At 40.5% G+C, this 27,889-nt stretch overlaps 1 protein-coding gene across 8 annotated transcripts in view; it reads right to left on the reverse strand.

Moving 5' to 3' along the window:
* Positions 1-27,889, reverse strand: part of LOC131258369 (formamidopyrimidine-DNA glycosylase) — an 85,334-nt gene that overhangs the window by 5,126 nt on the left and 52,319 nt on the right. For 3 of the 8 annotated variants that reach the window (XM_058259648.1, XM_058259644.1, XM_058259650.1), the window contains 3 exons: positions 23,158-23,208; positions 5,728-5,805; positions 5,376-5,478 (listed from right to left, as the gene is read on the reverse strand). In XM_058259648.1, the coding sequence (XP_058115631.1) occupies positions 5,376-5,478; positions 5,728-5,805; positions 23,158-23,208 (232 nt within the window). Of the gene's footprint in view, positions 1-5,375; positions 5,479-5,518; positions 5,619-5,727; positions 5,806-23,157; positions 23,209-27,889 lie in introns of all 8 variants that reach the window. The other 5 variants (XM_058259649.1, XM_058259646.1, XM_058259651.1 and 2 more) reach the window with 4 other exon arrangements.

Here is a 27,889-nt window from a genome sequence, read left to right on the forward strand (position 1 = left end):
CATTGGAGAAGTATTCTCCTCCTCTATCGCTATGGAGAATTTTTATCTTCTTATTTAGTTGATTCTCTACTTCTGCTTTATATATTTTAAATATGTTCAATGCTTCATCTTTGCTCTTTAATAAGTACACATACACATACCTAGAGCAATCATCTATAAAGGTTATGAAGAATGTCGTTTAACTCATAGATATCACTGTGTACAAGATCCAAAACTTGAGACGATCTTTCAACACTTGGAAAAGGTTTCTTCGTCATTTTGGATCGTATGCACACTTCACATTTTTCGGTTTCATTATCTGTGTATGAGATTAAACCATTCTTAGTCATGAACTTCAAGGTACTATACCCTATATGGGCTAGTCTATCATGCCATAATCCAGCGGATTCAACCATATACGCAGAAGTGCTACTTTCATTCAGAGAAAACTTAACCATTCCGTTACAAGCATATCCCTTTCCGACAAAATTCTCATTCTTTGACAGAATCAGTTTACCTGACTCGTACACCACCCTTATGCCTGGTTTACCCAGAAGATCCCCAGAAACTAAGTTTCGCCTCATGTCTGGGACGTGCAGTACATTAGTCAGAATCACTTTCTTTCCAGAGGTGAATATCAGTTCGACAGTTCCTTTGCCGACGACCTTCAATCGGACTTCATTACCCATTTGAACTTCTTGACCATCGATCAATTCCTCATAGGTTTTGAAGGTTGATTTGTCGTAGCACACGTACTGTAGCGGCAGTATCATACCACCAACCTGGAACTTTGCCTTAGATGGCATTCACCTCAGTGATCATAGCCATAATATCACTTTCTTCTACTGCACTTGCCTCTTTTTTAGATTTGCGATAGCGGCATACTCGAGTATAGTGCCTGGTTTTCCCACAGATATGGCATGGGCCTTTGAACTTTCCGTTCTTCTTTTGGGTGTTTTTCTTGAATTTTCCTTTATTGGGTTTCAGGGAATCGTCCTTCTTGGGATGTTTGTTATTAGTGTTCTCTACTGCATGTACCTTGGATGAGGCATTCCCATTATCATTCTTTCTATCGCGGTTACGGGATTCTTCCTCAATCCTGAGGTGTTTCTAGATTTGTTCCAGTGTATAGTCCTCGGTTTTATGCAGCAACTTCTTTCTATATTCTTTCCACATCAGTGGCAATTTAGCGATTATAGCCCCGACTTTGAATGATTCGGGAAGATCAATCTTTATCGCTTTGATTTTATTTACTATTAGCTGCAGTTCTTGTATTTGGGGCAGCAATGGTTTATTATCTACCATGCTGAAGTCAAAATACCTGGCGATGAGAAACTTGTTGGTACCTTCTTCTTCAGCCTTGCATTTGAACTCCAAAGCGGCCCAGATCTCCTTTGCTGAAGACGTCTGTTGGTACAGATCGTACAGGCGATCGGAGAGCGCGTTCAGAATGTGTCCTCGACACAAGAGTTCATCTTCGACTCGTTTGGTGCGGGCAACCACCTGTTCAGGTGTGTCTGTGTCGGATGCTTTAGGTAGCGCTTGCAGATTTGGATCTAATATGTAATAGATCTTCAGCGCCGTCAGGAGAAATTTTAGCTTGTCTTTCCATCTTGTAAAATTGGTTCCATCGAGCCGATCAAGACATATCAAGTCCTGATTCATTAACTTGATGGATGAAACACTGTCGGCTTCCATCAAATAACGCTTTAAGATTGTTGAAAATTATACAGATTAATATAATTTCTGTATAATATGGAAAACCGAAAAATAAAATTAGCTTGAATAAGGACAAGCTAAAACACGTCTGAAACGCTGTCCTTAAAGCGTTATTTGCCCCTACTTGTGTATGCTGATAGGTTATAGGCAAATCACTTCTAGGATACAATGAGCCTGGTGTGGGTCTGCGTTCAGCAAACACGAAGGCCCACCAAATGGAACTCTTGTACACACTATCTGCCAGAATTACAATATAGAAAAAATCCCAAAAAAGAAAAGAGAATATGTGATTTTAGAAGATCGCTGCACTGGTCAGTTCTTCAGCCACTGGTTCAGTTGAACCGTTCTAGACCACACCGTTGGTCTGTTCTTCAAGCAAAGGTTCAACCCTTGCTGTCTTGCTGGAATCACTAGAGTATAGGAGATGAGTGATGACGGTCTCAATTCGTATGGGTCTGCTGGAGTGGGTTGAGAGACGGTTTGGAAACCCATCCAGACCCTCCTTTTATAGGCTATGGTGGCTAGGGGGTTATGTTCCAGAGACATAAATTTCATTAAGTCATTTCTGGCTATTGGAAAACTAGCCGTTTTATGGCCCTTTTTTACTGTTGTGCATGGCCATTAATCTGCTGCATGCTGACTGTTGTGAGACAACAACTAGCCGTTTTCTAGCTATTGGGTTAGACATGCAGCAGTTACAGCTGGTCTCTGCACTAATGGCACAACTGTTACAGTTTCTGCTGCAACAGCTCTTTTCAGTCCCTTCATATATACTGAGGGATCTCTCCCAATCCTCTAGTCTCTCTGCCAGCCAGTCACCCGTCTTAGCCACTTAGTCGCACACGTCTCGCTCCGGTTCGCTCAAGGTCGCGAAGGAGCGACCCTTTGCGACACGATGCGGACGTACGAAGTGCAAAGTGCGCCACTAGCGCCTCTACAGCCACACTGCCTCACATGCCCACGCCCTCGCATCAAGCCCGTGCCCGTGCCCGTGCCTGTGATCGTGACTGTGACTGTGACCGAGACCGAGTTCGAGTCCGAGACCGAGGCCAAGACCGAACCCGAGCTCGAGCCCATGCCTGTGCCTGTGCCCGAGCGCGAGCGCAGGTGCAAGTTCATTCTCCTTTGGACCATGTGGGTAAATATTATAATACTCTACCATTCTCATATAAACCATTTTTTCTTCTCCTCTTTTTCCAATGTGGGACTATTCCCAAAAAGCCACAAAACGGTGTTTTTTCAAACAACTTTTTATATATTATATATTATTTTATTATTAAAATATATTTTATTAAAAATCAATATTTTTTGCAACAGGTGATGTATCCCTAAGTATCACCAATGTATCACTAATATTTTTTACAGCGTAAATTCCAGGTGTTGCTTGTGTTGCCAATGTATCGCCAATATTTTCTACAGTATAAATTCTACATGTCGCTTGTATCGCCAGTGTATCGGTGGTATTTTGGTAATATGGCCAATGTACCGATATTGCCAAAAAACTGTTTATTAAAAAAAAAATCATTTTAATTATTATTATTATTTTTTTTTTATGGGGGCGTGGTTGTATGTAGTGTTCAACTTGTCGACGATATTATTGCGATATTATTGTCATCGTAATATGGGCGATATCAAGACCACGAATTTTCGTTTCCTTTCCAGTAGTCGAAGATTTCTCTGCGAAATATCATGTGTTGTTGATATTCTGAAGTATCAATGGAAGTTTGGATGGAATGTTGGATGGATGGTTGGGATGGTTAGATTGATTTCTTACGACAACACATTCTTTAAGCCCCCATTAAATGAAAACGTATTATGTATGAATTCTTTTTGCAAATTTTTTATTCCTAAATATGCAAATATGTGTATTTTAGCATCTTCTGAAATTTCATAGAAAAATTCCACTGTTTTCCCCATGTTTCCTTGCATTTCTGGTTATCGGCGATATTATCAGCGGTATCAATATTGTTTCTGTATCCCCAACTAGTGAAACTTGTAGCAATACCAATATTTTGAGCACTGATACAAACGAAGGATGTTTTTAGGGTAAATGTCAATGCTTTAGTTTGATATATGCAAAACATAGTGACATAATCAAAATTATAAATGCATTAGTATTTGACAGCTGATTAATAACGAAACTAACAGTTCCATGGTTTTGAGGTGTAGGTGCTTGTAAGATAACACAGAATTGATTGTTTGTATTAGTAATTGAGATTGTAACCAAGTAGGAAGGATTCACATCGCACAAGGTTTTGCAACACTGGGACAGCTTGTTCTATTTCTATTGTTGTGTTAATTGTGCTACTTTCTAAAGCATTCATGTGACAACATAACAAAACTCTGGCCAAAAGCCAAGTTCAGGGATAACCATGGGGCTATCAAGCACCAACAGCGACCTATATGTTGTGTACCACATGTTTAGTAAACACCTTTCAGCCTGCTACCTTCTATCAGTTTGTTTACTCTAGTTTCTTCATGCAAAAGAAAAGGTGCACAGGCTAATATTCCTAAAATGTCTCTCTCTTAGGACAACACTTGATTGGCATATAGCCATTTGTATTTACAAGATATATGATATATTGTTTTGTTCTTATACTTTTTTTTTTCTTTGGTTTTGGGTAGGTAGGGTTGAACCAGTGTTTTAAATAGCTACACTATGTAGCGTGTAGCTTACGCTACGTAGGGTAGCTTAGCCTTAACGATATGCATCTCATGAAAATAGCTCAAGTCGTGTGTAGCCTATGCTACGTGATCATTTGCATACGTTATACGCTACACGCTGCATAGACTATGCTACGTTACTAGTTATTTATCACTACAAAATTAAAATCAATTAATGTTTGCAACAGTTTGTTACATTTTTCTATTTTCAATAAAAAAATGCTTTTAGTAAATTAATATAAATAACAGTATTGAATCAGTTTCATTGCTCTTTCTTTACCTTTATACTTTCCAATTACTTTAGGTTGCATTTGGTCGCACCAAATATAATGAAATTTTGTTAAATTTCATTATTAATCAGTCTAATTTGGTGCAGGATATCATGAATTGGTGCAGCCACGCTATGTAGCTTACACCTCACACTTCAAAAGGGTGAAAACTATGCTACATGCTATTCACTATTTAAAACACTGAACTGAACTCAAGGCATGGATTTTTCAAATGAAGGCTGCTCACCTTGAGGGGCCACCTTGACGCTTACAAGGTACAGTCACTTAATGGCATATAATCAGATAAAAAGAAACATGTCTAAAATAATGATATGCAGAAAGAACCTAAAAGGATGTGTGGATGTTGGACAGGAATATTGAAGCCCCTTCATGTGTATTAGGGTTTATTCAATGAGGATGGACTAAGGATTGACACCCTTTTTAGTGAATGCAAATAGTGAAGAAAGTGCACGAGATGCTCGTACAAATCTCTTCACCAGAATCAGAGATCACTGAAGGATCTCTGTCCTGTTGGAGTCTCACCTCGTGCTTCTCCTGCAACAAGTCTTACATCATTGAAAAAGCATTTAGGTATTATAAGAAAGGCATGGACCAAAAACACAAGTGACATGTCTGACACAGTCAATTCACTTTTGAGGAGGAAAAAAAAAATGAAAGCATCAGTTGAAATTGTAACAATATGCCCCGCCATGCATGACAGTCACCGAAAGTCAAGAGCCAAACCATCGACAAATGCCTTCCCAGGTTTCTTTTCGCGGGAATGGAAAATCCATTGACTGGGAAACTGACTACCATCTGCTCCAACATCCAGTGCTTTTTCAATGACCTGTAAAACCAATCAGATATATCAAGATGGAGTATCTTACCATTCACTTTTCCAGCCTTTTTTCCCCAACGAAAATGAAACAACCATTCAACTGGAAAGTGGGTGCAATCAGCATCAACTTCAACCGCTAACTGTACAACCTACAAGTATTTTCCTTTGTATTTGCTTTTAAACATCATCGGAAATGCATGTTCTGCAGGGGAAAAAATAACCATTGCAAGAAAAAAAAAATGCCTCACACGGCCTCACCTCTTTGATGCACCTATGCAAAGTTTCAGTCTGCTCTTTGGACAGGCTTGAAGCAATTTGCAGTGGATGAATTCTGGCCTGGAAAAAAGTTCAAAGTGTTGGAAATCACGCCTCAAAAGTACTACTTCCATACAATTAGAAAAATGACTGCTGTATATAGCATCATTCATGGCAAGTTGACAAGATCAAGAAAAACTAAAATTGGTTACACTATAATGGTCCACAACAAACAACAAAATGCAACAGCAAACTCTTGGGAACTTCATTCTATCTTCATAATCTGCATAGGTATCTTTCCCAAAGCTTATAATGTGCAGCAGCATTTTTTTTCTCTCCTTTTGGAAATATGGGTGGATCTATTAACAGCCACTGGGGGACTGTTTCCCCGCCTGTGGAAGTTGACTCAGACTATGGACGTGGTCAGAGTCGACATGATGTAATTGGTGAACTCAATGCTGAGATCATGGAAGACCTCTCAGAAAAAGAAGTTCTTTGGTGTTTAGAACATGTGAGCAGAATAAAGACCATATGACTATTGTTATTGGCTATTTGGTTATCCCTTAGAGATGGAGGATGAAGCATGGAGCAGGTTGGCTCCTGATTCATGCTCCAGGATGCGCGTGTGGATGGTAACTGGTTAATTGATTTTCTCACCAGTTCACAACTCAGGCCGGGCTTGTGCATGGGTACAATGTATAGTTTATTTTTTATTTTTTTGGGAGCAGACCATTTAATACAGGGGCATTTTCACACCGGGCTCAAGTGGGGTAGCCCATGGGATGCGGTGATACACTCGGGGTGGGTGACCCATGTGATTTGGGGCCCACGGGGGAGGTCTCGTGTTCGAGACTCCTCACTGGGGGTGATTAATGCGCATTTCACACCGGGCTCGAGTGGGGTAGCTTGTGGGATGCGGGGACACACTCAGGGTGGGCGGCACGTGTGACGCGGTACCCATGTGATTTGGAGCCCACGAGGGGGGTTCAGCCGAGGTCCTAACTCATGAGATGTGGGGCCTAGGCTATGAGATAAAGAGATTAATTCGCCATACTCTAACAGTTCGAGCTTTTAGAGCAAGTGGTTAATTGTCCTGCATCAAATTGGTATCAGAGCGGGAGGTCTCGTATTCGAGATTCCTCACCGGGGGTGATTAATGCAAGGGCATTTTCACACCGGGCTCGAGTGGGGTAGCTCGTGGGAGGCAGGGACACACTCGGGGTGGGTGACCTATGTGATTTGGGGCCCACGGGGTGGGTCTCGTGTTCGAGACTCGTAACGTCTCGGAAAAATCCGCACAAAGACCGAAGTACTACCTCAAGTAGAAATCATTAAGGACCGAATCCTTTAGAAATTAGACGAAAGTTAATTAAGTACTAAACTGAATTAATCGGCGAATTAGTTCGAATCGCTTTCTATACGAACTGCAAGACCCAAAATCAGCAAAATCACTAGTTCTACATTACCTAAAAACCTAGGATCAATCTCAAGACCCAGTTGCTCTCGGGAGCATCTTGAAACTCCGTATCGGACCTGAACCGCACGTCGAAAGTCCGATTAACGCGAAACTATACGATTATGACCGCCTTACTAGGCTTGACAACCATCTCGGAAATTAAGTCCAAATAGTATCTCGAAACGCACAACTTGAGCCTAGAGTAAAGTGTGTGAGAAATGCTAATATCTTTAGAAAATGAACTCAAACTTAAGTGAATTGGGCCGTTCGCTTGCAGGCCAAATTTAAGGTTTTAGACTGTCAGATTCTGACCCAACTACACCCTTGGATTGGGGAAATTTCCCTACACATGTCAGTGCACTTGTGGCCCTGATCGAGTGACGATGACCATTGAACTGAAACTGGTCCTCTGCGGTCGATCCGTAAATCCGATTAGACCGAAAACTTAACTTGACATAGATCCATTGTCAGGGAACTTTCTCTGGACTGTATACAGAAAATGGGCCTCCGGATGAGCTCCGTTGGCCCGAAACAGCCACTCTTTGGCTATGACCTAAGTATACCATGGCCTTGGGGCCATTGACATCAGTTCTGGGCCTATATAAGGGCATTTACCCACCCCTCTCATTCCATACGAATTCCTAAACCCTAGGAGAGAGAAGAGAGAAAAGAGGAGAAAAAGGTGAGAGTGAGAGATAGTTGCTGGGATTCGATCCCACCACTCCTCGTGTTGAATCGCCTCTCCCGTGTCGCTACATCGGCAATTCCGATTCTGTTTTTAGGTAAGAATCAGTTTTAGAAATCCAAATAGGTAGATCGGTGAAATAGCTAACCTATTTCATGCTATAGGTAACCGTTGTGCCGTAGACAAAGGTGCGGACTATAAACGTTTAGGTTATGGTTTTCAAGGCTTTCAATGTCAGTTAATGATTTATGACTGACTTGATTGCTATCACATATGCTTAGATACGATGTTTCCGCGTATTACACATATATATGAACTATGTTGAAAATAACGCATTCCATGTGTTTGTTTAAATGTTTGTATGAATATAGAATTATGATTTGTGCTTGCCATGATTGTTGTTTGAGAATACATGATTGTTGTACGTGTGACAACTCCTATGTGAAAGGATTTGCTATAATATGTGTTTTAACTAATTTATTACATGTATGTGATATGTGTGGTCTAAGTGTTTGATAAAATGCCTGAATGAGAAAATGATCGTTGAAATGTATTTAATAAGGGTGTTGAGATAGGATTCTCAATTCCTTTATCTATAGTTACAGTTTCCTTTATGTAACCTATCTTACTACTATGTGATTTATGGATGAAATGCCTATGTATGATAATAGGTGTGCTATGTGTTTGTTAAAAATGCCCAAACGAGATTTATATTTGAATTGGTTGTCACATGTTGTTTAACTATCACATATGAATGCCTGTTGTGTTTGGAGTGTGAATGGGGCTACGATGTAGTCCAGGAAATTGCTAATGGTTTATGATCAGCGGCCGAACTGTTTTAGCCACGACAGATACGTTCGATGAATCCGAGTCATACGGTGATTATCGACAATGGTTAGGCCACGAGGAGTGCGTATGCGCTTCATGTCGATTAATTCAACGTACGCTCGTACCAGTCGAGCTTGTCAAGTAACCCGATTGACCAAATGTATGTTCACCATGTAGGGACACTACTGCTTGAATCTAAGGTACCACTTACCAGTGAAAAACCCGTTTAACCTTGGTACCACTATCCGTTGAGACTCATGAGCCGGGCATGATGGTATGAGACACTGTGGTTGAGCTGTCGGCCTACACTGGGGTGACGAGCCTTCTCGTAGTGACCAGTGAGCAACCCAAACTCTTGAGCCGAATACGGTGGTATGGGACACTGTATTCGAGCTGTCGGCCTATGATCAGGTGACAAGCCTCTTGTAGTGACCTCGAGTATACACTAGGACTACGTTAAGGTGACGAGCCTTTCCGTAGTGACCTCGAGTATAAACCAGGCCTGCGCTGAGGTGACGAGCCTCTCTGTAGCGACCTGAAACTGCCATCGTATGCGATTAACTGGGATTGACGACCCTAGATGGATCATTGTTTGGGTCAATGATATAAAGGGAGGTACCTTAGCTTCTCAAACCTGCTGCATGAATAGGTCTAATTAAGAACTTGGCTAATCACGCACATGCACCGCATTGCATGTGCCTTTGGTGTTGGAGTTGAGCACAGCGGGAGTGTTGCATGCGCGACTGTGAGATGATGTCGCAGAGGGAGTGCAGGCGAGGGCATGCATCATTAATACATATCATCCTTTCATTAACCAGGGTGCTTAGGAATGCTTGTTGTATTGCTTTATCATTACTACTTAACTGAATTGATAACATGTTAACCTTTGCCTTATAGCTCCACTGAGTTGATCACTCACTCCCACTCGGGGACGGTGTTTTAAAACACCAACCAAACTTTGTTGTAGTTTCAGATGACGACGAGGCTTACGAGACGAAGCCTGCCTTCTATGACGACGATGAGGAGTTCTCTTATCTGCAACTCTCTGGCGGGTCTATGTAGATCTGGAGTTGCGTCACCGGGGCTACAGAAATATGGATTAGATGACATTACACTTTATCATTTGAAATATTTTGGAACTAAACATGTAATTATTTAATCTGGAATCATGTTCATACTCTGGGGACTTACGACCACTTATATGCTTTATATACTTATCACAGTCTTCTGCTTGTGTAATCTAATCGACTCTGGAGTATGATATGCTGTTTTGGTATAATCCTATTCATGTTTAATGCATTAATACGGACAACATTTAATCATCATTATCTATATTGCATAAGTGATGCGTTGGAACTCGAGAGTTGGGCATCTGCTCGACCCTCGATTTTCAGGGCATTAAAAGACTCCTCACCGGGGGTGATTTATGCACATTTCATAACGGGCTCGAGTGGAGTAGCCTGTGGGATGCGGGGACACACTCGGGGTGGGCGGCACATATAAGTCGGTACCCATGTGATTTGGGGCCCATGAGGGGGAGTTCGGCCGAGGTCCTAACCCATGAGATGTGGGGCTTGACCTATGAGATAAAGGAATTAATTTGCCATACTCTAACAGTTCGAGCTTTTAGAGTAAGTGGTTAATTGTCCCGCATCACCATTTAAACCATCTTTGCTTGTTATAAACTTTTCATGTAGGACTAAACATTCCGACAATGAAAAAGTGTTGCTACACACATACACACTTAAAAAAAAAAAAGAAAAAAAAAAAAGGAAAGCCTTTATGTGACCAAAACAAAGATTTTACTTTTACATAGACCAACAAGATCTCCACATGAAGGTTCTAGAGGAATGGGATTCCAATATCTGGCCGGGAAGGTCCAAGAGGTGATTTTCTTAGTAATGAGAGAAAAGGGAAACGAAAAAGGGTGAGAGCAGGGAAATATACTTGTGTTAGCCCATACTTTATATATGAGAAAGGAGTATGGTCCTCCATACGATATCTCTCCACTCCCTCTCAAGTTGGAGCATGAATGTCTATCATGCCTAACTTGCAACACAGGCAACTCAGGTGATGACAGCCAGTTCATTTAGTTCAAATAAAAAAAATCTTCAGACTTATGATAACAGGTGAATTTCCTTCAAGACCACTTTTTCATGGATAACGTGGCAATCAACTTCGATGTGCTTGGTGCGCTCGTTGTAGACTGCATTAGAGAATATATGAATAGCTGCTATGTTATCAAAGAGATGAGTAATGGGAGAGGAGGCATGAAGCTTGAGCTCGGACAACAAGGTGTGCAACCAAAGGACTTCACATAAACCATGAGCCATTGCCCGATATTCTGCCTTAGTATTGGATCAAGCTACAACAAATTGTTTCTTGCTTTTCCACGTGGCGAAGATTCCACTAACCAAGATGCAGTAACTAGAAGTGGACCAATGATCAAAAGGTGACCCGACCCAATCTGCGTCTATATAAGCCTCAATTTGAAAATGATTAGGTTTGGAATAAAGAATGCCTTGACCTGGAGAGCCCTTCAGAAATTTCAAGATATGATAAACAACATTGAGATGATAGGTGAGAGGAGCATGCATAAATTGGCTCACCACACTAATAGCATATGTAATAGTCAGATAGGTGATGGTAAGATAAATGAGTTTCCCAACAAAGTACTGATACATGCCAACATTAGTAAGAGGATCTCTACTATCTAGCTGCAGAATATGATTTTGCTCAAAGGGAGTATCCACAGGTTAGGCACCTAGGGCCCAGTATCGCAGAATATATATCAAGGGTATACTTCCATTGAGAAATCACAATATCTCGTCGTGAACGCAACTTCAATACCTAAATAGCGTTTGGTGTATCGATCTCGTTACATCTATCGATGGCCGAGGATATAGAAACATATATCGATATCGCCGATACCCAAAAAAAAACATTGTTGATTGAGGGAAATATGGAGAAAAGGGTGGGATTTTTTGGTGAAACTTCAAGAGATGCTAAAGACACTTCTTTTTTTTTTTGAAAGATCTTAAGACGTGTTTACATATTGGGAATCAAAATATTGCAAAAAATGATTGTGCAAAATAAGTTCCAATTTAATAGAGGCCAAAACCATGTGTTGCTGGAATTTAAAAATAAAAATAAAAATAAATGATCGTAACCAAAATGAGTCCATATCATACAAATGCAGGTGATAAAAAAATAAAAATAAAAATAAAAAGAGAGAGAGAGACATCTAAAAGCTAAGGGAAATGAAAAACATATCTGGCTCGGGTGAGAAATCTAAAAACTAAGGGAAATGAAAAACATATCCAGCTATCCCTCAAACCCACATGGATTTATAAGGCATAATCATCATCTCTATCTCCAATCAGTCAGCCATAGTACTGCCGCTCAACATGTTGACAATATTGTGCCCAAGTCATGGACTAGTTATACCAATGCAAATTGCTCTCTTAAGCATTTCTAGTACTCATCCTCCCCCATCTGTACAAGTATGCCCAAACGTGGGTACTACATAATAATAACCGACTATGGTCTATGGCTGAGTAAGATCTATAGGAAATTGACCAACTCCAACCCCTACTCTTGGATAAAATCGTCTCCAATCATATGAGTAGCCTGAATATCCCCCTCCATACCCAGAACCGTAAACAATCTACTGTAGCTTCCTATACCCATAGTTGGATGACTATAATGTGCATAAGATGAGACGGTAGTGGAGATCCCCTGCTCTGAATTATATACATGGGTGACATGCTCCATGCAAGAGACTTCTCCTAACCATGGGGACCTTCTTCCTAACCTTGCAATGATCGAAATGATGGCTCGGTTCTCCTGCTCCGCATGAGGATGATGGATGAGATCCATACTCTTGGTCTTGAGTGGCATGGTCAAAATAAGTTGGCTAACCGATCGCAGATTCCGACCTATCATGTGAGCCCCACTACTGCCACCTCCACCCTTAGCGCTTCCACCATTCCCACCACTGTCACTACCACCCACACCGGTCTAGTCTAGTAACACAAGAAGAATTGGAAATTTTCTCCTATGTTTTTGTCTTACTGCATTACCCCAATGGGGCTTTTTTTATAGAGATATCACATCATATACAAGGAAGATAATAAATATTACATCTATCTATAATTTTTTATGCATGGAAAGAGATGAACTATTACCAAACATGAACGATTTCAGCCCCCAAGGATCAACAAACAACAATTTCTGAACAAGGAAAGAGTATCAGCAATCATCATAGTCTTTATATAAATATTCGCAATTTGATTCCGAGACACCACATAGGTAAAGGATATATTCCTAGACTAAAGAAGCTTTTCTCAAATGAAGTGACAAATCAACCTCAATGTATTTTATTCGCTCATGAAAGATAGGATTAGAAGCAATCTAGATGGTGTTGGTGTTATCTATGTGAAGTGGAGTTGAGTTAGTAATATGAATCCAAAAATCCAAACGAAGGCTTCATAGCCAAACAATCTATTGTAGGTAGAGGACAACTCGAAACTTAGCCTCCATGCTGGACTCGGAGACTGTGGGCTGCTTCTTACACTTCCAAGATATAAGTGAAGTGCCAACAAACATACAATACGCGTTGGTAGATTGATGGGTGAGGGCACATCCAGCCTAATCAGCATTGGCATAGACACCAAGCTCAAGAGAAGATGTAGATGAGAATAATAGTAATCGATTTAAGGTGCCTCTCAAGTAGTGGATAATCCTTAAAACAACAATCATACGAGGTGTTCTGTTGCGGTATCGGTGGGCGTAACGGTACCCACCGTTACTGATACGGATACGCCCCGTATTGGCCGATACGGGGCCGTAACGGCCGATACGGGGTGTGTAACGGTGCAATTTTTATTTATTTATTTTATTTTTATTTTTATTTTTTTTTTGGGTCAAAAAATTATGAAAAAAATATCCATTAAATCCGAAATATTCTAAATATTCCAAATAAGCATTCATTTATAATTTGGAACATGTTTATAGTAGTGTAACGGTCCACTCTTTGATGAGAATGTTGTATCGGGTTGTTTGATGAATTTATTAATTTGATAAATTGGGATTAACTGCAAACCTTTTATATTTAATTTTCTAATTATATAATATCAATGATAAATTTAATACCGAAACATGTCACATTTACAGGTTTGACAATTATTTATAGTATTGGTGTATTAAATACCTCACAAATCGTGTACATTTTATTTTGACATATAGAGTCTAGAGACTTTTAGGCCCTATTATGTAATTTATATACCTAACAATTTGATATCTTTAACTCTAAAAAAAATTGATATCATTTCCCTAGTAGATCCTAAGAAAAAATTGAAATTAGATTTGAGTGAATAGTGTTGTTAATTTGGGGCTGATTTGGCTGACCACTCGATGTCACAAATCAGCCTCAAATTTATGCAATTTATTAGCTCTTATCCCACTAATGATTGGTGGACATTTATTGGACAGTAAAAAAAATGCAAAATATCAAATGGTCCTATTTCAAAAAACAAATGTCTACAAATTAATGATTAAAATCATTCAAACAATACCATGGCAACAACAATCCCATAATTTAATTGGTTAATTTTGAGTTAATACATGCCTCGTGTACAAATTTTTATGGCCCTGTATGTGTGGTCTACCTCGATGTATGTATTGCATATACATGTTATCCACCCGTTTTACCAACTCATTTTAGGACATGGTCCAAAAATGAGGCAAATCCAAATCTCAGGTGGACTACTGGAGGGTGAGCCCTAAACGTAGGGCCACCTCAATGTCTTGCCAACCCATTTCAAGGCATGGTCCAAAAAATGAGGCAGATGTGGACCACTAGTGGGTGAGGCCTTGAATGTCGGGCCCACCTCATTGCTTTTGTTGTATATCCATGTTGTCCATCCTTTTTGCCAACTCATTTTAAGGTATGGTCCAAAAAATGAGGTAGATTGAAATCGTAGGTGGACCACACAATAGGAATTGAATTCCCACCATTAAAAACTTCTTAGGATCAAAAAATGTTTTGGATCAAGCTATTATTTGGGTTTTCCCTTCAACCAAATCTATGTGACCTTATCAATAGGTTGGACGGCGTGGATATACAACACATGCATCAAGGTGGGTCCCATGGTCAAGGAAGCACCAAAGTGGACCGCAATTATGGTCCAACTCATTGGACCTTTGCTCGGAAAAAGAAAGACGAGGTTGAAAATAAGCCATGTTGGCTTGTTTTGAATTGAAGAGGGAGAGAGGGTTTCCCTCATAAATGACAAAAAGAGAGAAAGGGGGACTCCGATTGTTGTGCGGACATGGCAAAGTTTTGTAGGCCCCAATGTGTTGTATGTGTTATATCCACACCATCCATCCATTTTGCTCTATCATTTTAGGCCATGATAGAAAAAAATGACGATCCAATGCTCAAGTGGACCACACTGCAGAAAGCAGTGGGGACAATGATGTCCACCGTTGAAAGATTCCTAGGGCCCACCATGATGTTTATTTGCCATCCAACCTCTTCATAAGGTTATAAAGACTCAGATGATGGGAAAACACAAATATCTACTTGATCTAAAACTTTTGGGGCCCAAAGAAGTTTTCAATGGCAGGCATTCAATCACCTTTTTTGTGTGTGTGGTCCAGGGAGCTTTAGATCTGGCTCATCTTTGGACTCGTGCCCTAAAATGATATGGAAAAATGGATGGATGGTGTGGATATAATGCATACATCACAGTGGGGCCCACAAAACTTTGCCACGTCAACATAACACCGTGGTGTGCTAAACCACGGAATTCGAGACCTCCTCGGGCTTCGAAATTGAAAAGAGAGAGAGAGGGGGGTTCATAAATGGACAAAGAGACCAAGAGAGGGAGAGTCGCACGCGATAGTCTCTCTCCCTTTTGAGTTTAAAACCCAGAGAGAGAGAGAGAGAGAGAGAGAGAGAGAGAGATGCATGGCTGTCTCTCTGCGCCTTCAATTTTGAAACCCTAACCAGAGAAAGATGCGCATGGTTGTCTCTCTCCCCCTTTGATTTCAAAACCTTAACCCTAAGCTAGTGAGAGAGAGACACTACTGGCAGAGGAGAAGGAAGAAAGAAGAAAGAAGAAGAATCGTTTCCAAGAACAGGTCTCTTTTTCTTTTTTCTTTTTTCCTTTTAAAAAGATAGAAGAAGAAAGTTTTTTTGGGAGGGAAAACATTACGAGGTAACGACCATTATACCCTGTAACAACCGTTATGCTTCTTTTTCTTGGACCTCACTGATTCGACCTTGAATCGCGTAACGGTCATGGCCGTTACCATTACGTATCGGCCGATACGTAACCGATTTGGGACACCCTGCAATCATATGCAAGGTATGGGGCTCGACAACAAACTGACTAACAACCCAGACAACATAGGTGATGTTAGGCCTAGTCATTGTCAGATAAACAAGATTGTCAACTAGGCGATGGAATAGGATAGGCTCTTCTAAAAGATAGTTGTTTTGTTTACCATATTGAACATTTAATTCCATCAGTCTTAATGGCCCCTTGATTAGAAAAGTGGATAAGGTTGATGAGATCTGTGTATATTTTCATTGGTTGATAAGAATACCACCATTTGTGTGAGAAACTTCTAATCCAAGGAAGTATGTAAGTTGACCCAAACCCTTCACATGAAAGGATGACTGAAAAAGCTGCTGAAACTCTCGAATTCCAGTTGTCATTGCCAGTTAGGAGAAAATCATCAATATAAACGAGTAAAACCACAATACCATGGGAGGAAGACCGTATGAATAATGAAGGATCATAATCACTCTGTCTAAACCCAACCCCAATCAAAACTTCGTGGAACCATTTAAACCATTCATAAGGTGCCTATTTCAGCCCATATAGCGCTTTACGAAGATGACACACCGAATCTTTTTGACCAGTTTTGGAACAAAGAGGTTGAGCCATATACACAATTTCTTTTAAATCAATAGGCCAATCACGAGTAGAAACAATAGAAATAAGTGTCTGAACAGTCTTCATCTTAGCCACCAATGCAAAAGTCTCTTCATAGTCAATGCCATACCCCTGCTTGAAGTTCTGGGCCACAAGAAGAGCCTTATACTGATAACGGGATCCATTTGACTTTATCTTGATAAAATACATAGTTACTACCAATCGCGTGTTGACCGGGTGAACGTGAAACAAGGTCTCATATATTTTTGTCTCATGCTCTAATACCATGATAACCCAAGAAGAATTGGAAAAAAAATTCTCTGTTTTTCTGTCTCATTGCATCACCCCAATGAGGCTTCTTTTACACGAACGCGCGCACGCACACACACACACAACATCATATCAGCGTTGTCATATGCAATTGCATAAGAGAAATCGCTTATCCCATGGTTGCATATGCCATGTAGGAAATACCATGGCATACTAAAGTATGCCAGACATAATCGCATAATCATGGCATAATGGCCAACAATCAAGTTTCTTGTAGATTGTAATAAGTTGTAACTTGTAACTTGTATTATATGCATCGACTCATCAAGATTCAAGTTATCAAAACAATTTTTATATTTTTAGTTTTCAATAATTAATTCTTTCAGTGTAACTTGTTGATCATTTAAATTTGTTTTGTTATATATCATTGTTATATATCATATAATATAACTTAACATATAGATAGCCTAATAGTCAAACTACAATGAAATAGGTAAATAAACCCAATCCAATCACTTGTAGTAATTTTACATAGTTTTTCTTAATTTTTTCCTCTTTTTACCATTTTTTATTTTTTTAAATTTTCAAAAAAAAAAAGAAAAAAAAGCCATCAGCCTGATTGATCGCTTATGAGATTATGCGATGACATAAGTGATCAACCCAGGTTGATGGCTTATGTGATTTGACAAAATTGCATCATATATAAGGAAGATACTAAATATTACATCTATCTATAATTTCCTATACATGGAAAGAGATTAACTATTACCAAGCATGAAAGATTTTGACTATTTATAGCTATCATGGCCTCCATCCCTGCCTTCACCACCACCTTCTCCACTGCCATTGATGTCACCACCCCTACAGCCATCGCCGGATGGGAATAAAATCTCATCATCATCATCGCTCAATATGACCCGACGTCGTAGGGTATGCTATGAAGATACTTTGTGTCATGCCCCAAACTCGGTGGACGGGCTCACAGAATTCCCGAGCTCTGAATCTGACGATGACAGCCTCCATGGTATCCCATTCTCAGCTCCTAGCTCTCATACCCTAGGTTCTGATCTTGGGTTCCCACAAGGAGAATTTTCAGGGTGTTTTCTTTTTCTTTTTTTTTTTTGTACATGAGCATAACCATAAGCGTACCAAAACCAAAAATATCATCACATTTCCACTATAGTATCCATTAGAGTACAATGTTGGAAGGGAAATACATGATATAACAAAAGTCCAAAAGATTCAGGCACATGCTCCTGCCTCAATGCTGTTGCGATCTAGTATAACCTGAACGTAAACAACGTGCGTAAGCTTACTACAAAGCTTAGAGAGTGCATGCACATGTGCACGCAATGCATGTGACAAGCATACAGATATTAGAGTAAGCGAAAATGATGGAGGGCTAAATTACCAAGTCCATAAATGCCATCGGCCATACCCAGACTATGAGATGCAAAGGCCTACATGGCCCAATGTCATGTGCTAAGGATGCAATGCAACATGCCAATCCTCCACTAGTCCACATATCAGAATACTTCACATTTGGATCATTATCGAGGTCCAGTACACTTCCGGCATTGGCTGCCGCCCATCGTGCGCAAGTCCAAGAGAGTGCAAAAGACCTCACTATCCACCTCGTCAATAGTACACAGAAACCACCAGCACATCAATAGCGAACCCATTTCATGAGCTCGTCAGACTCAACCTAGCATATAGCCCTCTGCACCAGGGCAGGTAAGGTCAAACCTCCTTCCAACCGACCCCGACACAGTGAGAGAAGCAGCCTACTGGTATGCAATCCTCATGCGCTCATGAATCCACTCGGTCTAAATGTTGGAGCATCCTACTAGTACCACAGGGTTTAGGGACTTTCACCCAGGAACGCCTGTGACACCCTGTAACCTCAATAGTTTCCGGTGTCCATAAAATCATCCGCCAGCCACAACAAGACTGCGTATTACATCCCTAGTGTCGCTAGGGAGTAGATGCAACGTGTCATACATAGTGCATAATGCATGATCGCACTATCCAAGTCATGCATCAATCCTGCGTGCACCGCGCGATCATGCAAGGCGACCCTATCTCGTATGGGTCTCCTAACTAACTCAAGCCGAAAAGGCATATGCTATGATCAATCGTCATTCATAACAGGCATACAGGTGATGCGTATGGGTATATGAATGGGCATGATATCCATTATACTAAGCACATTATCGGTGTCAACCTATCAGGCTAATTACCTTAGCATGTTATCAAACATATCATGTGATGTTCAGCCTTGAATGGCCTGAAATGTAGAGTGGGACCCGATTAGTGTGCCCCCTCTAGCAATGCAAGGGCCTACGTGGCGTGGCCCACTTAAGACTTGAATTGGTCCGTATATTAAAATGATACATCAAACAGATGTATGGTACGGATAAAATACATGATGGCGGCTCTAGGAAGGCTTCAATGGTTGGTGTGCAACCACCACTGTTTCTTAGCATGCCCCACAAATTGGTGGGTCCCACGGCCCCGCCATGCTAGCAGGGGGGTCAGCCCAACAAGGTGGGGCCCTCTACATCAGGTTGGATGGAAAGTAATCATCACAGTAGGCTCTAGGAAATTTTAAATGGTTGGCACTCAAATCACCACTATTACCTTTAGGTGCAGCCCATTTGTGATAAGATCAGGCCTAACATGATCTGGCGAAAAGGTTGGACAGTGTGGATCATACACACATCATGGTGGGTCCCATGAGTTGGGCCACCTGCTGGCTTTAGAAAGGGGCAGCACCCCTGGGAAGGCCCAATGGCGGACGTCACTATCCCCGCTATTTCTAGTGGAGTCGTCCACTTGAGATCTGCATCTCCCTCATTTTTGGGACCTTGCCCTAAAATGACCTGGCGAAATAGATGGACGGTGCGAATGAAACAAATACATCAAGGTAGGCCCCGCGATTTGGGTCACCTCCAATCGCAAGGAGGCAACGTCACTGACGCTGAAGAGGGCTACCGCCCCTGCTGCCCCTTGTGGTGTGGTCCAACTAAGCTTTGTATCTGACTGAAACTTGGGACCACGACCTAAAATGATTTGGTGAAACAAATGGACGGTGTGGATTAAACCCATACATCATGGTGGGTCCCACGAGTGGGGTCCTTGTTCATGCCGAAGGGCTTCCGCCCTCTCACGGACACTGGGCAACAGCGTCCGTTGTCTGTCCAGCGTCTGCACGTTTTTTTTTCTTTTTTTCTTTTGTAGATTTTTTTATTTCCCATCTATGTGGGGTCCACTTGCAAGATCCAAACCATCCATCGGGTTGGCCAGCTCACCGTGGAACCAAAGAGCCCTCACTTTGGCAAGTTCCACTGCATACACACATCACGATGGGCCTTAAAAAATTTTCAATAATGGGTGTCATTGCCACCATGGTTTTATATGGTGTGGCCCACCTGCGATTTGGATCAAGCTCGTTTTTGGGCCCCATCCTTGAAATGAGCTAGAAAAACAGATGAAGGGTATGGATTTATCAAAACCATCAAGGTGGGCCCCATGTGGTGAGCCCCTGCTGGCCAAGGTGCGCCTACACGTCGTTGAAGGTGGCATCCTAACGTGTGGCCCCAGTTGATACTCGTGTTTTCCCCTCATCCTAGCCACACACAGCCAAGGAGAGGTCACGAGTGACCATTGCCGGGGTTAGACGGCAAATAAACATCATGGTGGGCCATAGGAAAGTTTCGATGGTGGACATCACTATCCCCACTGTTTGCTATGGTGTGGCCCACTTGCGATCTGGATATGGATCAGATTTGGGCCCGTGGCCTAAAATGATCTAGCAAAAAGGATGGATGGTGTGGATGAGACATATACATCATAGTGGGGCCCATGAGTGGGGCACCTCTAAAACGCCCAAAAGGGGCTTCGCCTTTTCTAATGCTGGGCAGCAACGAACGTTGTATGTCCCGCTGTCCAGCAAGCTTCCCATTTTTTTTGTTTTTAATCTTCTTTTTTCTACATTCAAGTGGGGCCCACGTGTGGACAATCCACTCCATCCATCTATTTGGCCATCAGTGGGCCCGAAAAACTTTGGAACAAGATGATATTTGCACTTTCCTTCTTCTAGATCTATATGATCTTCTAAACAAGTTGAATGACGAATAAATATCACAGCAGGCCACACAAGATGCCCCACTTCGCCTCACAGCGCAGCCCACTTGTTGGCCTCTTAACAATCCATAACATTTAAAGAAAGAGAAAGAAAAAGGAAAGAAGGGGGGTGATCAAGCCATTGGATGGGCCCCCCGCTACTATGGGGCTCTCCATACACATCTAACACAAACAAGGTAGGTCCCACCCTTGTGGGCCCATGGAAATGAAAGAAAGAAAGGAAAAAAGGGAGAGTTTGTCCTCCCTTGCACTTACAATGACGTTGAAAGGTTGGATTGGATTGGATTAGCGATCGGACGGCTCGGATTGCCCTAGCTCCTCCTAGACTTCTCAATTCTCAAACTTCCCTTCAAGCTCTCTCTCTTATCTCTCTTAAACACTCTTTCAAATCTCTCTAATTTCTTATCTTTCCTCTCCAATCTCCCTCTAATTTTCCCTACTCTTTTCTCTCTCTAATCTCTTTTCTTTTCACTCTCACTTGCTAGGAAAATTGTGGAAATGAGAGGGGTTTGGGGGCTTTGTGGTAGAACTTTTTGGATAAAGAGAAAAATAGGAAAAGATGGAGGGGTAGAATGGGGAGTGGGAAAGAAAGAGGGGAGTAGCTTAGCATGGGTAAAGGTATGGGTGAGTGATGGGAGGCATGGGCTTGTTTGACTAATGAAGAGAGAAAGAGGGGTATGATTGATGGGTTGATTGATGGATTGATTGTTTGATTGACGGATTGATTGGACTACTGCAAGATTTGTGCAAGTGGGGCCCACGTCACGTGTGCGTTGTGCAGTCCACATCAGATTGTGCCAAAACTACAACTTCTAATCTAGGTGTCGCAATGGGGCGTGCCACGTGGCGTTGGAATCACAGCGCCTGCGCGGTCGCCAAGGTACAAGTTCCAGGTCATTGCGGTGCCAAAATAGGGTTACAATCGAAGCTCGCCGATTTGGTCCATCTAGGATGTGCTGGCACTGAAAACGAAGCATACAGTCGGCTTCACAGGGTTACGGGCCTTACACTTTGTGAACCTCATCAGGACATGCTGGGCTACTCATCACTGTGTCAAAAGAGTTGGCCTGAGTCCTCTACTTATTCATGACCTGGTCGATGTTAATACCCAAAGACATTACTCTGCATATCACTAGAGCAAGGCCTCCCTCAACAACATCCAAGTCAGCTGACTTCACCCACTCATAAAGTTGGTCATCCGCATCGCCACCAAGATGTGCTTCTGCGCCTATCAACATCAGGTCCAACAGGTCATGATCTATAGACTGCCTATGCCTCTACCCATAGCTGTCTCTCTTTCAACTTCATCTTATAGTGACAATATACTAGCTTCTACAACTTCTCCTATAAAAAGATGTTGTATTGCAAGAAGAGAAATAATGTAATAATAACAGTGACACCATCAATTGCAGCAAATACGATAATATGACACTCCACACAACCTTCACAAGCTGAACACATTTAGAAATCTCAAACTCATAATAAATTTGCAGAGTAACTAAATGCAGCAGCATATTCCTAGGACCACTGGTTTAAAAGCTACAACACCCGGATGCTTGCACATGGTCAAAGTACCATCTCAGATACAGCAAGATACCAATTCGAGTACCGGATGGTAGTAGAATATGTTTGTACTGGATGCTAGTAGAATATGTTTTAACTGATTTCTAGTTCTTGTTCTAACTTCTAACATATGTATACATATTAGATCATATGTTTAATATAAAAGTCGAAAATATTAACATTTTGTTAAATGCAACAAGCTAGAAAGATTAAAAAACTACCTTCTTAATAGAATGTGTGAACTGATTCTTGTAATTTACTAAAATAAATACGAATTCCTGTACTTTTGAGAAATGAAGAGTTGTATCCCCATTCCTGTGCCTACGTTTGAATCAGTATTAGCATCTAAGTCATAGGCTAAAAGTTCACTGCTACCAATTTTCAGGAACATCAAATTAGGAGAAATGTAAAACAACTGCAAAAATTACTATTGAAATTCCAACTGACTTTGTATAGGGAACCAAACCCCATATATAAAAATGATATGTAAATAAAATGGAAAGCTACATTATTTGAATGAAAACATAGTATATACTGACTTGATAAAGCACTTCATCTGCAATCCAATTGCCAATACCCGCAAGGTAACTCTGCACCATGAATGTTGTCTAAAGGTCACCATTTAATTAGAAAAGAATAAAAAGACAAATAGAAAGATATAATTCCCAATTATATACTTCCTACCGTCACCTGGCCCAGAAATAGGCCAGTCCGCTCATCCCCACAGGCCATACATGAACATTGAACCAGTTCATCACTAAGGCCCTTTATGGGTTGGGCCAGCCGGATGGATCTTTGGGCCTGGCCCTTCATGGGTCAAGGTCTTTGGCTTAGGCCCATCAGGTCATATCGGTTCTATAAGTTCAGGCCCAATTGCTAATCAGGCTGGGTTCAGGTAGAGCTCAATGGTCCATCAGGTTGGGTCAAGCTAGGCCAGGCTCTTGAGCTTGACAAACTTTTTTAATTGGGTCCGACTCAAGCCTGAAAGTTTTGGAACACTTCTGGTTCAGGCATGAGCTTGGGCCTTGTATTTTCAGGTAAGGCTCTGGCTGACCCTGGCCCAACTCATTGACATAAGGGCTATCAACAGGTCGGGTTCGGGGCGGGTCCAGGTATACCCATACCAGACAGACCAATTTTTGAGTCCTATTAGGTCGGGTCCCAGGTCAGGGTACCACAGTTGAGATCCCAGATCCAGATCCGATGGAACTCAGGTTCCGATCGGGTACCCATTGGGCCATACAAAGCATGTGCGTGGCTTAACAAATGCTAGCGCATTAATTATAATTAATCCAGCCTCCCTAATTGGCAATTTCCCTTGCGTCTCCTCATGAAAAAGCCACTCCATTAATTTAATTGTAATTAATTCAGCCTCCCTAATTGGCAAAATCCGATGCCTCTCCTCACCCCATTAAGACAACTTCATTTCTAAAATTAATGCTATGAGGGCTACTATAGTAATGGTAATTAATGCTCCATGTTCATAGTATCAATATGGTTACATGTATTGATGACCAGGGATGCAAAAACATGCAGCGGTATCACCGATACTCAGAAAAATATCAAACATTGGGGAAAATGAAGAATTTTTCAGTAAAACTTCATGAGACATTAAAAGACCCACGTAGGAATCAAAATATTGTAAAAAAACAACTATACATAATAAGTTCTATTTTATAGGGGCCTAACCATGTGCTGTCGAAAAAATCAGTCTATAAAATACATATGTAAATTTGTACCCAATCAATAGATTGGCCAACACTCATTAATATATAAAATTTCCACATCAATTAACAGTGAAGAACACAAATTCCAATTTAAAAATTGAAGATTTTAGATGTTTCCAATTTCCCCCGCTTTCATTTAAATGTTAAGTTTTCCGCACAAATCCATGTCGATGCATAGACATGGATTTCCATTGCAATCCATGCTAACATTTGAAAAGAAAAATGTTTCTATGGATTTTTATAGGGGCCTAACCATCTTCAGCTCGAGTCAACATTTCTCCCGAAGTCCAAACTTTTATTTAATAAAATCTAAGAGTCAACATTTTGTTCCTTGGGTAATTCCGATCACACTCTTAGATTTTTATAGGGGCCTAACCATCTTCAGCTCGAGTCAACATTTCTCCCAAAGTCCAAACTTTTATTTAATAAAATCTAAAAGTGTGATCGGAATTACCCAAGGAACAAAATTCTAAAGAAAATCCCAAAAATTGGAGATTTTTTGGTTTTTGGAAAATTTTCCAAATTTATGTCAATTTTCACCTATTTACTGATGTTTCTTTGGTACCGTCATATCGGTGGTAGTGGGTATATTATTGATAGTTCAGGCAGGGGAATTTTGTAAGGGATTCCTCTCAAAGAATCGCATATATCAATAACATCAACAAGTATTGCCAACATTATCGAAAATACCGGTAATATTTGGAAACTTTTATACTTCCAGCAGTTTCGATATCGCTGACCTGGTGATACTGATAATATGAACAATATTATTGATAATATCACCAATATTTCGAACATTGAATAATGCTTATAGCATCATATTTATATCATCATCTAAGCCTTATCCCAACTAATTGGGGTCAATATAGCATTATTATACACAGGGTTTTGCCGAACATCCCCATAAGTTAGCAACATCCCCAAACTTTTTGAATGACACGGGGGACGCCCAATCATCAATCAGGAAAGTTCATTCAATGCTACCAATAAGAGCAAGCCATGGTGCAAAAATCACGCCGATTGTATGATCCTAACCCTTCAAATGGGGCCAATTTGTTACAACCATCCGTTGTTTGCGAGCCATAGATCACATGGTTGGACTCATCAAACCAACTTTGGAATCATAAGCAACACAAATTGGGATCTATCCACTAGGTCTTTCAAGATGATGATTGGAGTTATTTTGTTTCTCTGCTCAATCTTGGTTGTCTGTTTTCCATGATATTGATTAGGCGCTTAGGATCATCTGATTGGTGTGATCCTAGTTGTATGAATGAATGAATGGTTCATATTGATGATGAGTTACCCCATGTGCCATTAAAAGCATCAAGGATCTTAGCAAAACCCATATGGGTTATAAATAGTATATATAATGTATTGATAGCTTCTTCTTCTTCTTCTTTCGAAAGGCAACAAAATTTTATTAAACCACTTGCACGAGGTGAGAAAAGAATACACCCAAAAAAACACAAGCACATGCTAGAAAGAAGAGAGCTACCGAAGCGACCTAAACAAAAGCAGCCCAATCCGAAATGAGACCCTTAATTCTCAAAATAACCTCATTGACACCCACACACTCATTTTGAAAGCAACGTCTGTTCTGAGCACCCCAAATACCCCAAAAAATGCTCATAATAATCAGCCCCACTATGCTTTACCTGCTTTCCCAATTCCTCCCTGATGAGGACATCACATCACGTACACCTTTGTGCAAGTACCAGAGGAGGAGGCGGGCCCCAATCTCCCTGTGGCTAGGCGAGTATCCATGTTGAAGACCCCATAGTGTATGTACGAGCATCTGGAAGACCGCACACTGGAAAGATGCACATGGGTTGCTTTAGGGAGTGATTTGGACAATTGGATTTGAGGGACGCGACGATCGGACCGTTGGATCGCATGGATTACATGATCAGTCCCATTGATTGTGGACCACTTTTTCATCATAGGACATAAATGTTTTAGGATCTAGTTTTATGTTTGATTTATACTTTGGACATTTTATGAGTGGTTTTATATGTATTTTTCTTAGACTAAGGTTATTTTGGTTAAAAGACATAAAACATGGCTATTTTATAATTTTCTAAAGTTCTTGAGACTATATGGGGGGGGGGGGGGTTTGAAGCTCCCTAATGGCGGAGTTCTTGAGACAATCCTATTCTACACTGATGTGTCGGTGAAATCATGTTCTTGTAGGATGATACTTGGCAACTTAGGCTTAAACTATGCATGTTTTCCTCTTAGAATCTTGATATTTGTGATGATGTTAGCAAAATCTATGGTTTTCATTAATTAATTTAATTTTGTTGATTGATCTCTCACATTATTTGATTTCATGCATTGGTCCTGCATCAAATTTCGTATCAGAGAGGTTTAGCATAGGATTTTTGTGGTGCACTTAGGTTAGAGTCTATGTTTTAAATATTGACGATATCGGCCGATATATCCCATGATAAATCTTGTTCCCACCCCTACGATACATAACACATAAGTAGTGCCAATATATCTCACATGTTCAATCCGGTGAGCATTTTCAATTTCTGATCCTTTTTTTCTTAATTAAAATAATGTTAAATCAGTGTCGAAAGGTTACAAATCCATTGGTTCTTCATGTTTTGCATGAAAAATCATCGAGTTGGAGCTTTGATTTTGATATCCATTGGTTCTTCATGTTCTTCATGTTTATTTATTTATTTATTTTTATTTTTTCCTTCAACTAGTTGTCAATTGAGACTAATTTCGAAGTATTTAAGAGTATTCGATGAAATGATCATCACATACGCTCTAATTCCGAAATTTGAGTGTAGGCGGTCCAATTTGGGAAAATTTGGGGAAAATTCAAAATTTTCCTAATTTTTCCAAAATTGCTTGCAATGTTGCACTCCAAACATGAAATCAAGCATGCATGAGGGCTGATGTACTGATTTGTTGAGTCCTTGTCAATTTTTGAAAAATAAATATCATCTTTAATTAAAAATATTTTAAAAAAAATTCGAAATTTCCCTTCAAACAGCTGTCAATTGAGACTAATTTCGAAATATTTGGAAGTGTTTGATGAAATGATCATTACATATACTCTAAATGTTATGCATTTAATTTGAATATAGTTGCTTAGGACCCTATACAAAGGAAACCTATTATGTGCACTTCTTTTTTGAAATGTTATGATTTAAAAGTGTGTATTATAGTCTTTTTTAACAATCCTTGAAGTTTCATTGAAAAATTCAACCATTTCCCCAATGTTTCCCCATGTTTTCCAAAAAGTGCGATAAATTACTCGATACAAATGATATATCATGTGCGATAATCGATACGTATTTGTATCCCAAGGGTGCGATACGTAACACAATACCAATATTTCGAACATTGGTTAGAGTCACATCTAGGGTTGTTGGAGCATACATTACATATATAATCTAGGTTCATCTTGCTGAATTTTGTTCCTAGTTTGAAATGTCTCATTGCTGAATTTTCAGCTTGCGTTCTCCACATTACCATTGCTGAATTTTCAATGTTGTAATCTCAGGTTGTCACCTTGCTGAATTTT

The sequence above is a fragment of the Magnolia sinica genome, chromosome 10, assembly GCF_029962835.1.
Source record: "Magnolia sinica isolate HGM2019 chromosome 10, MsV1, whole genome shotgun sequence".
Taxonomy (NCBI): Eukaryota; Viridiplantae; Streptophyta; class Magnoliopsida; order Magnoliales; family Magnoliaceae; genus Magnolia; species Magnolia sinica.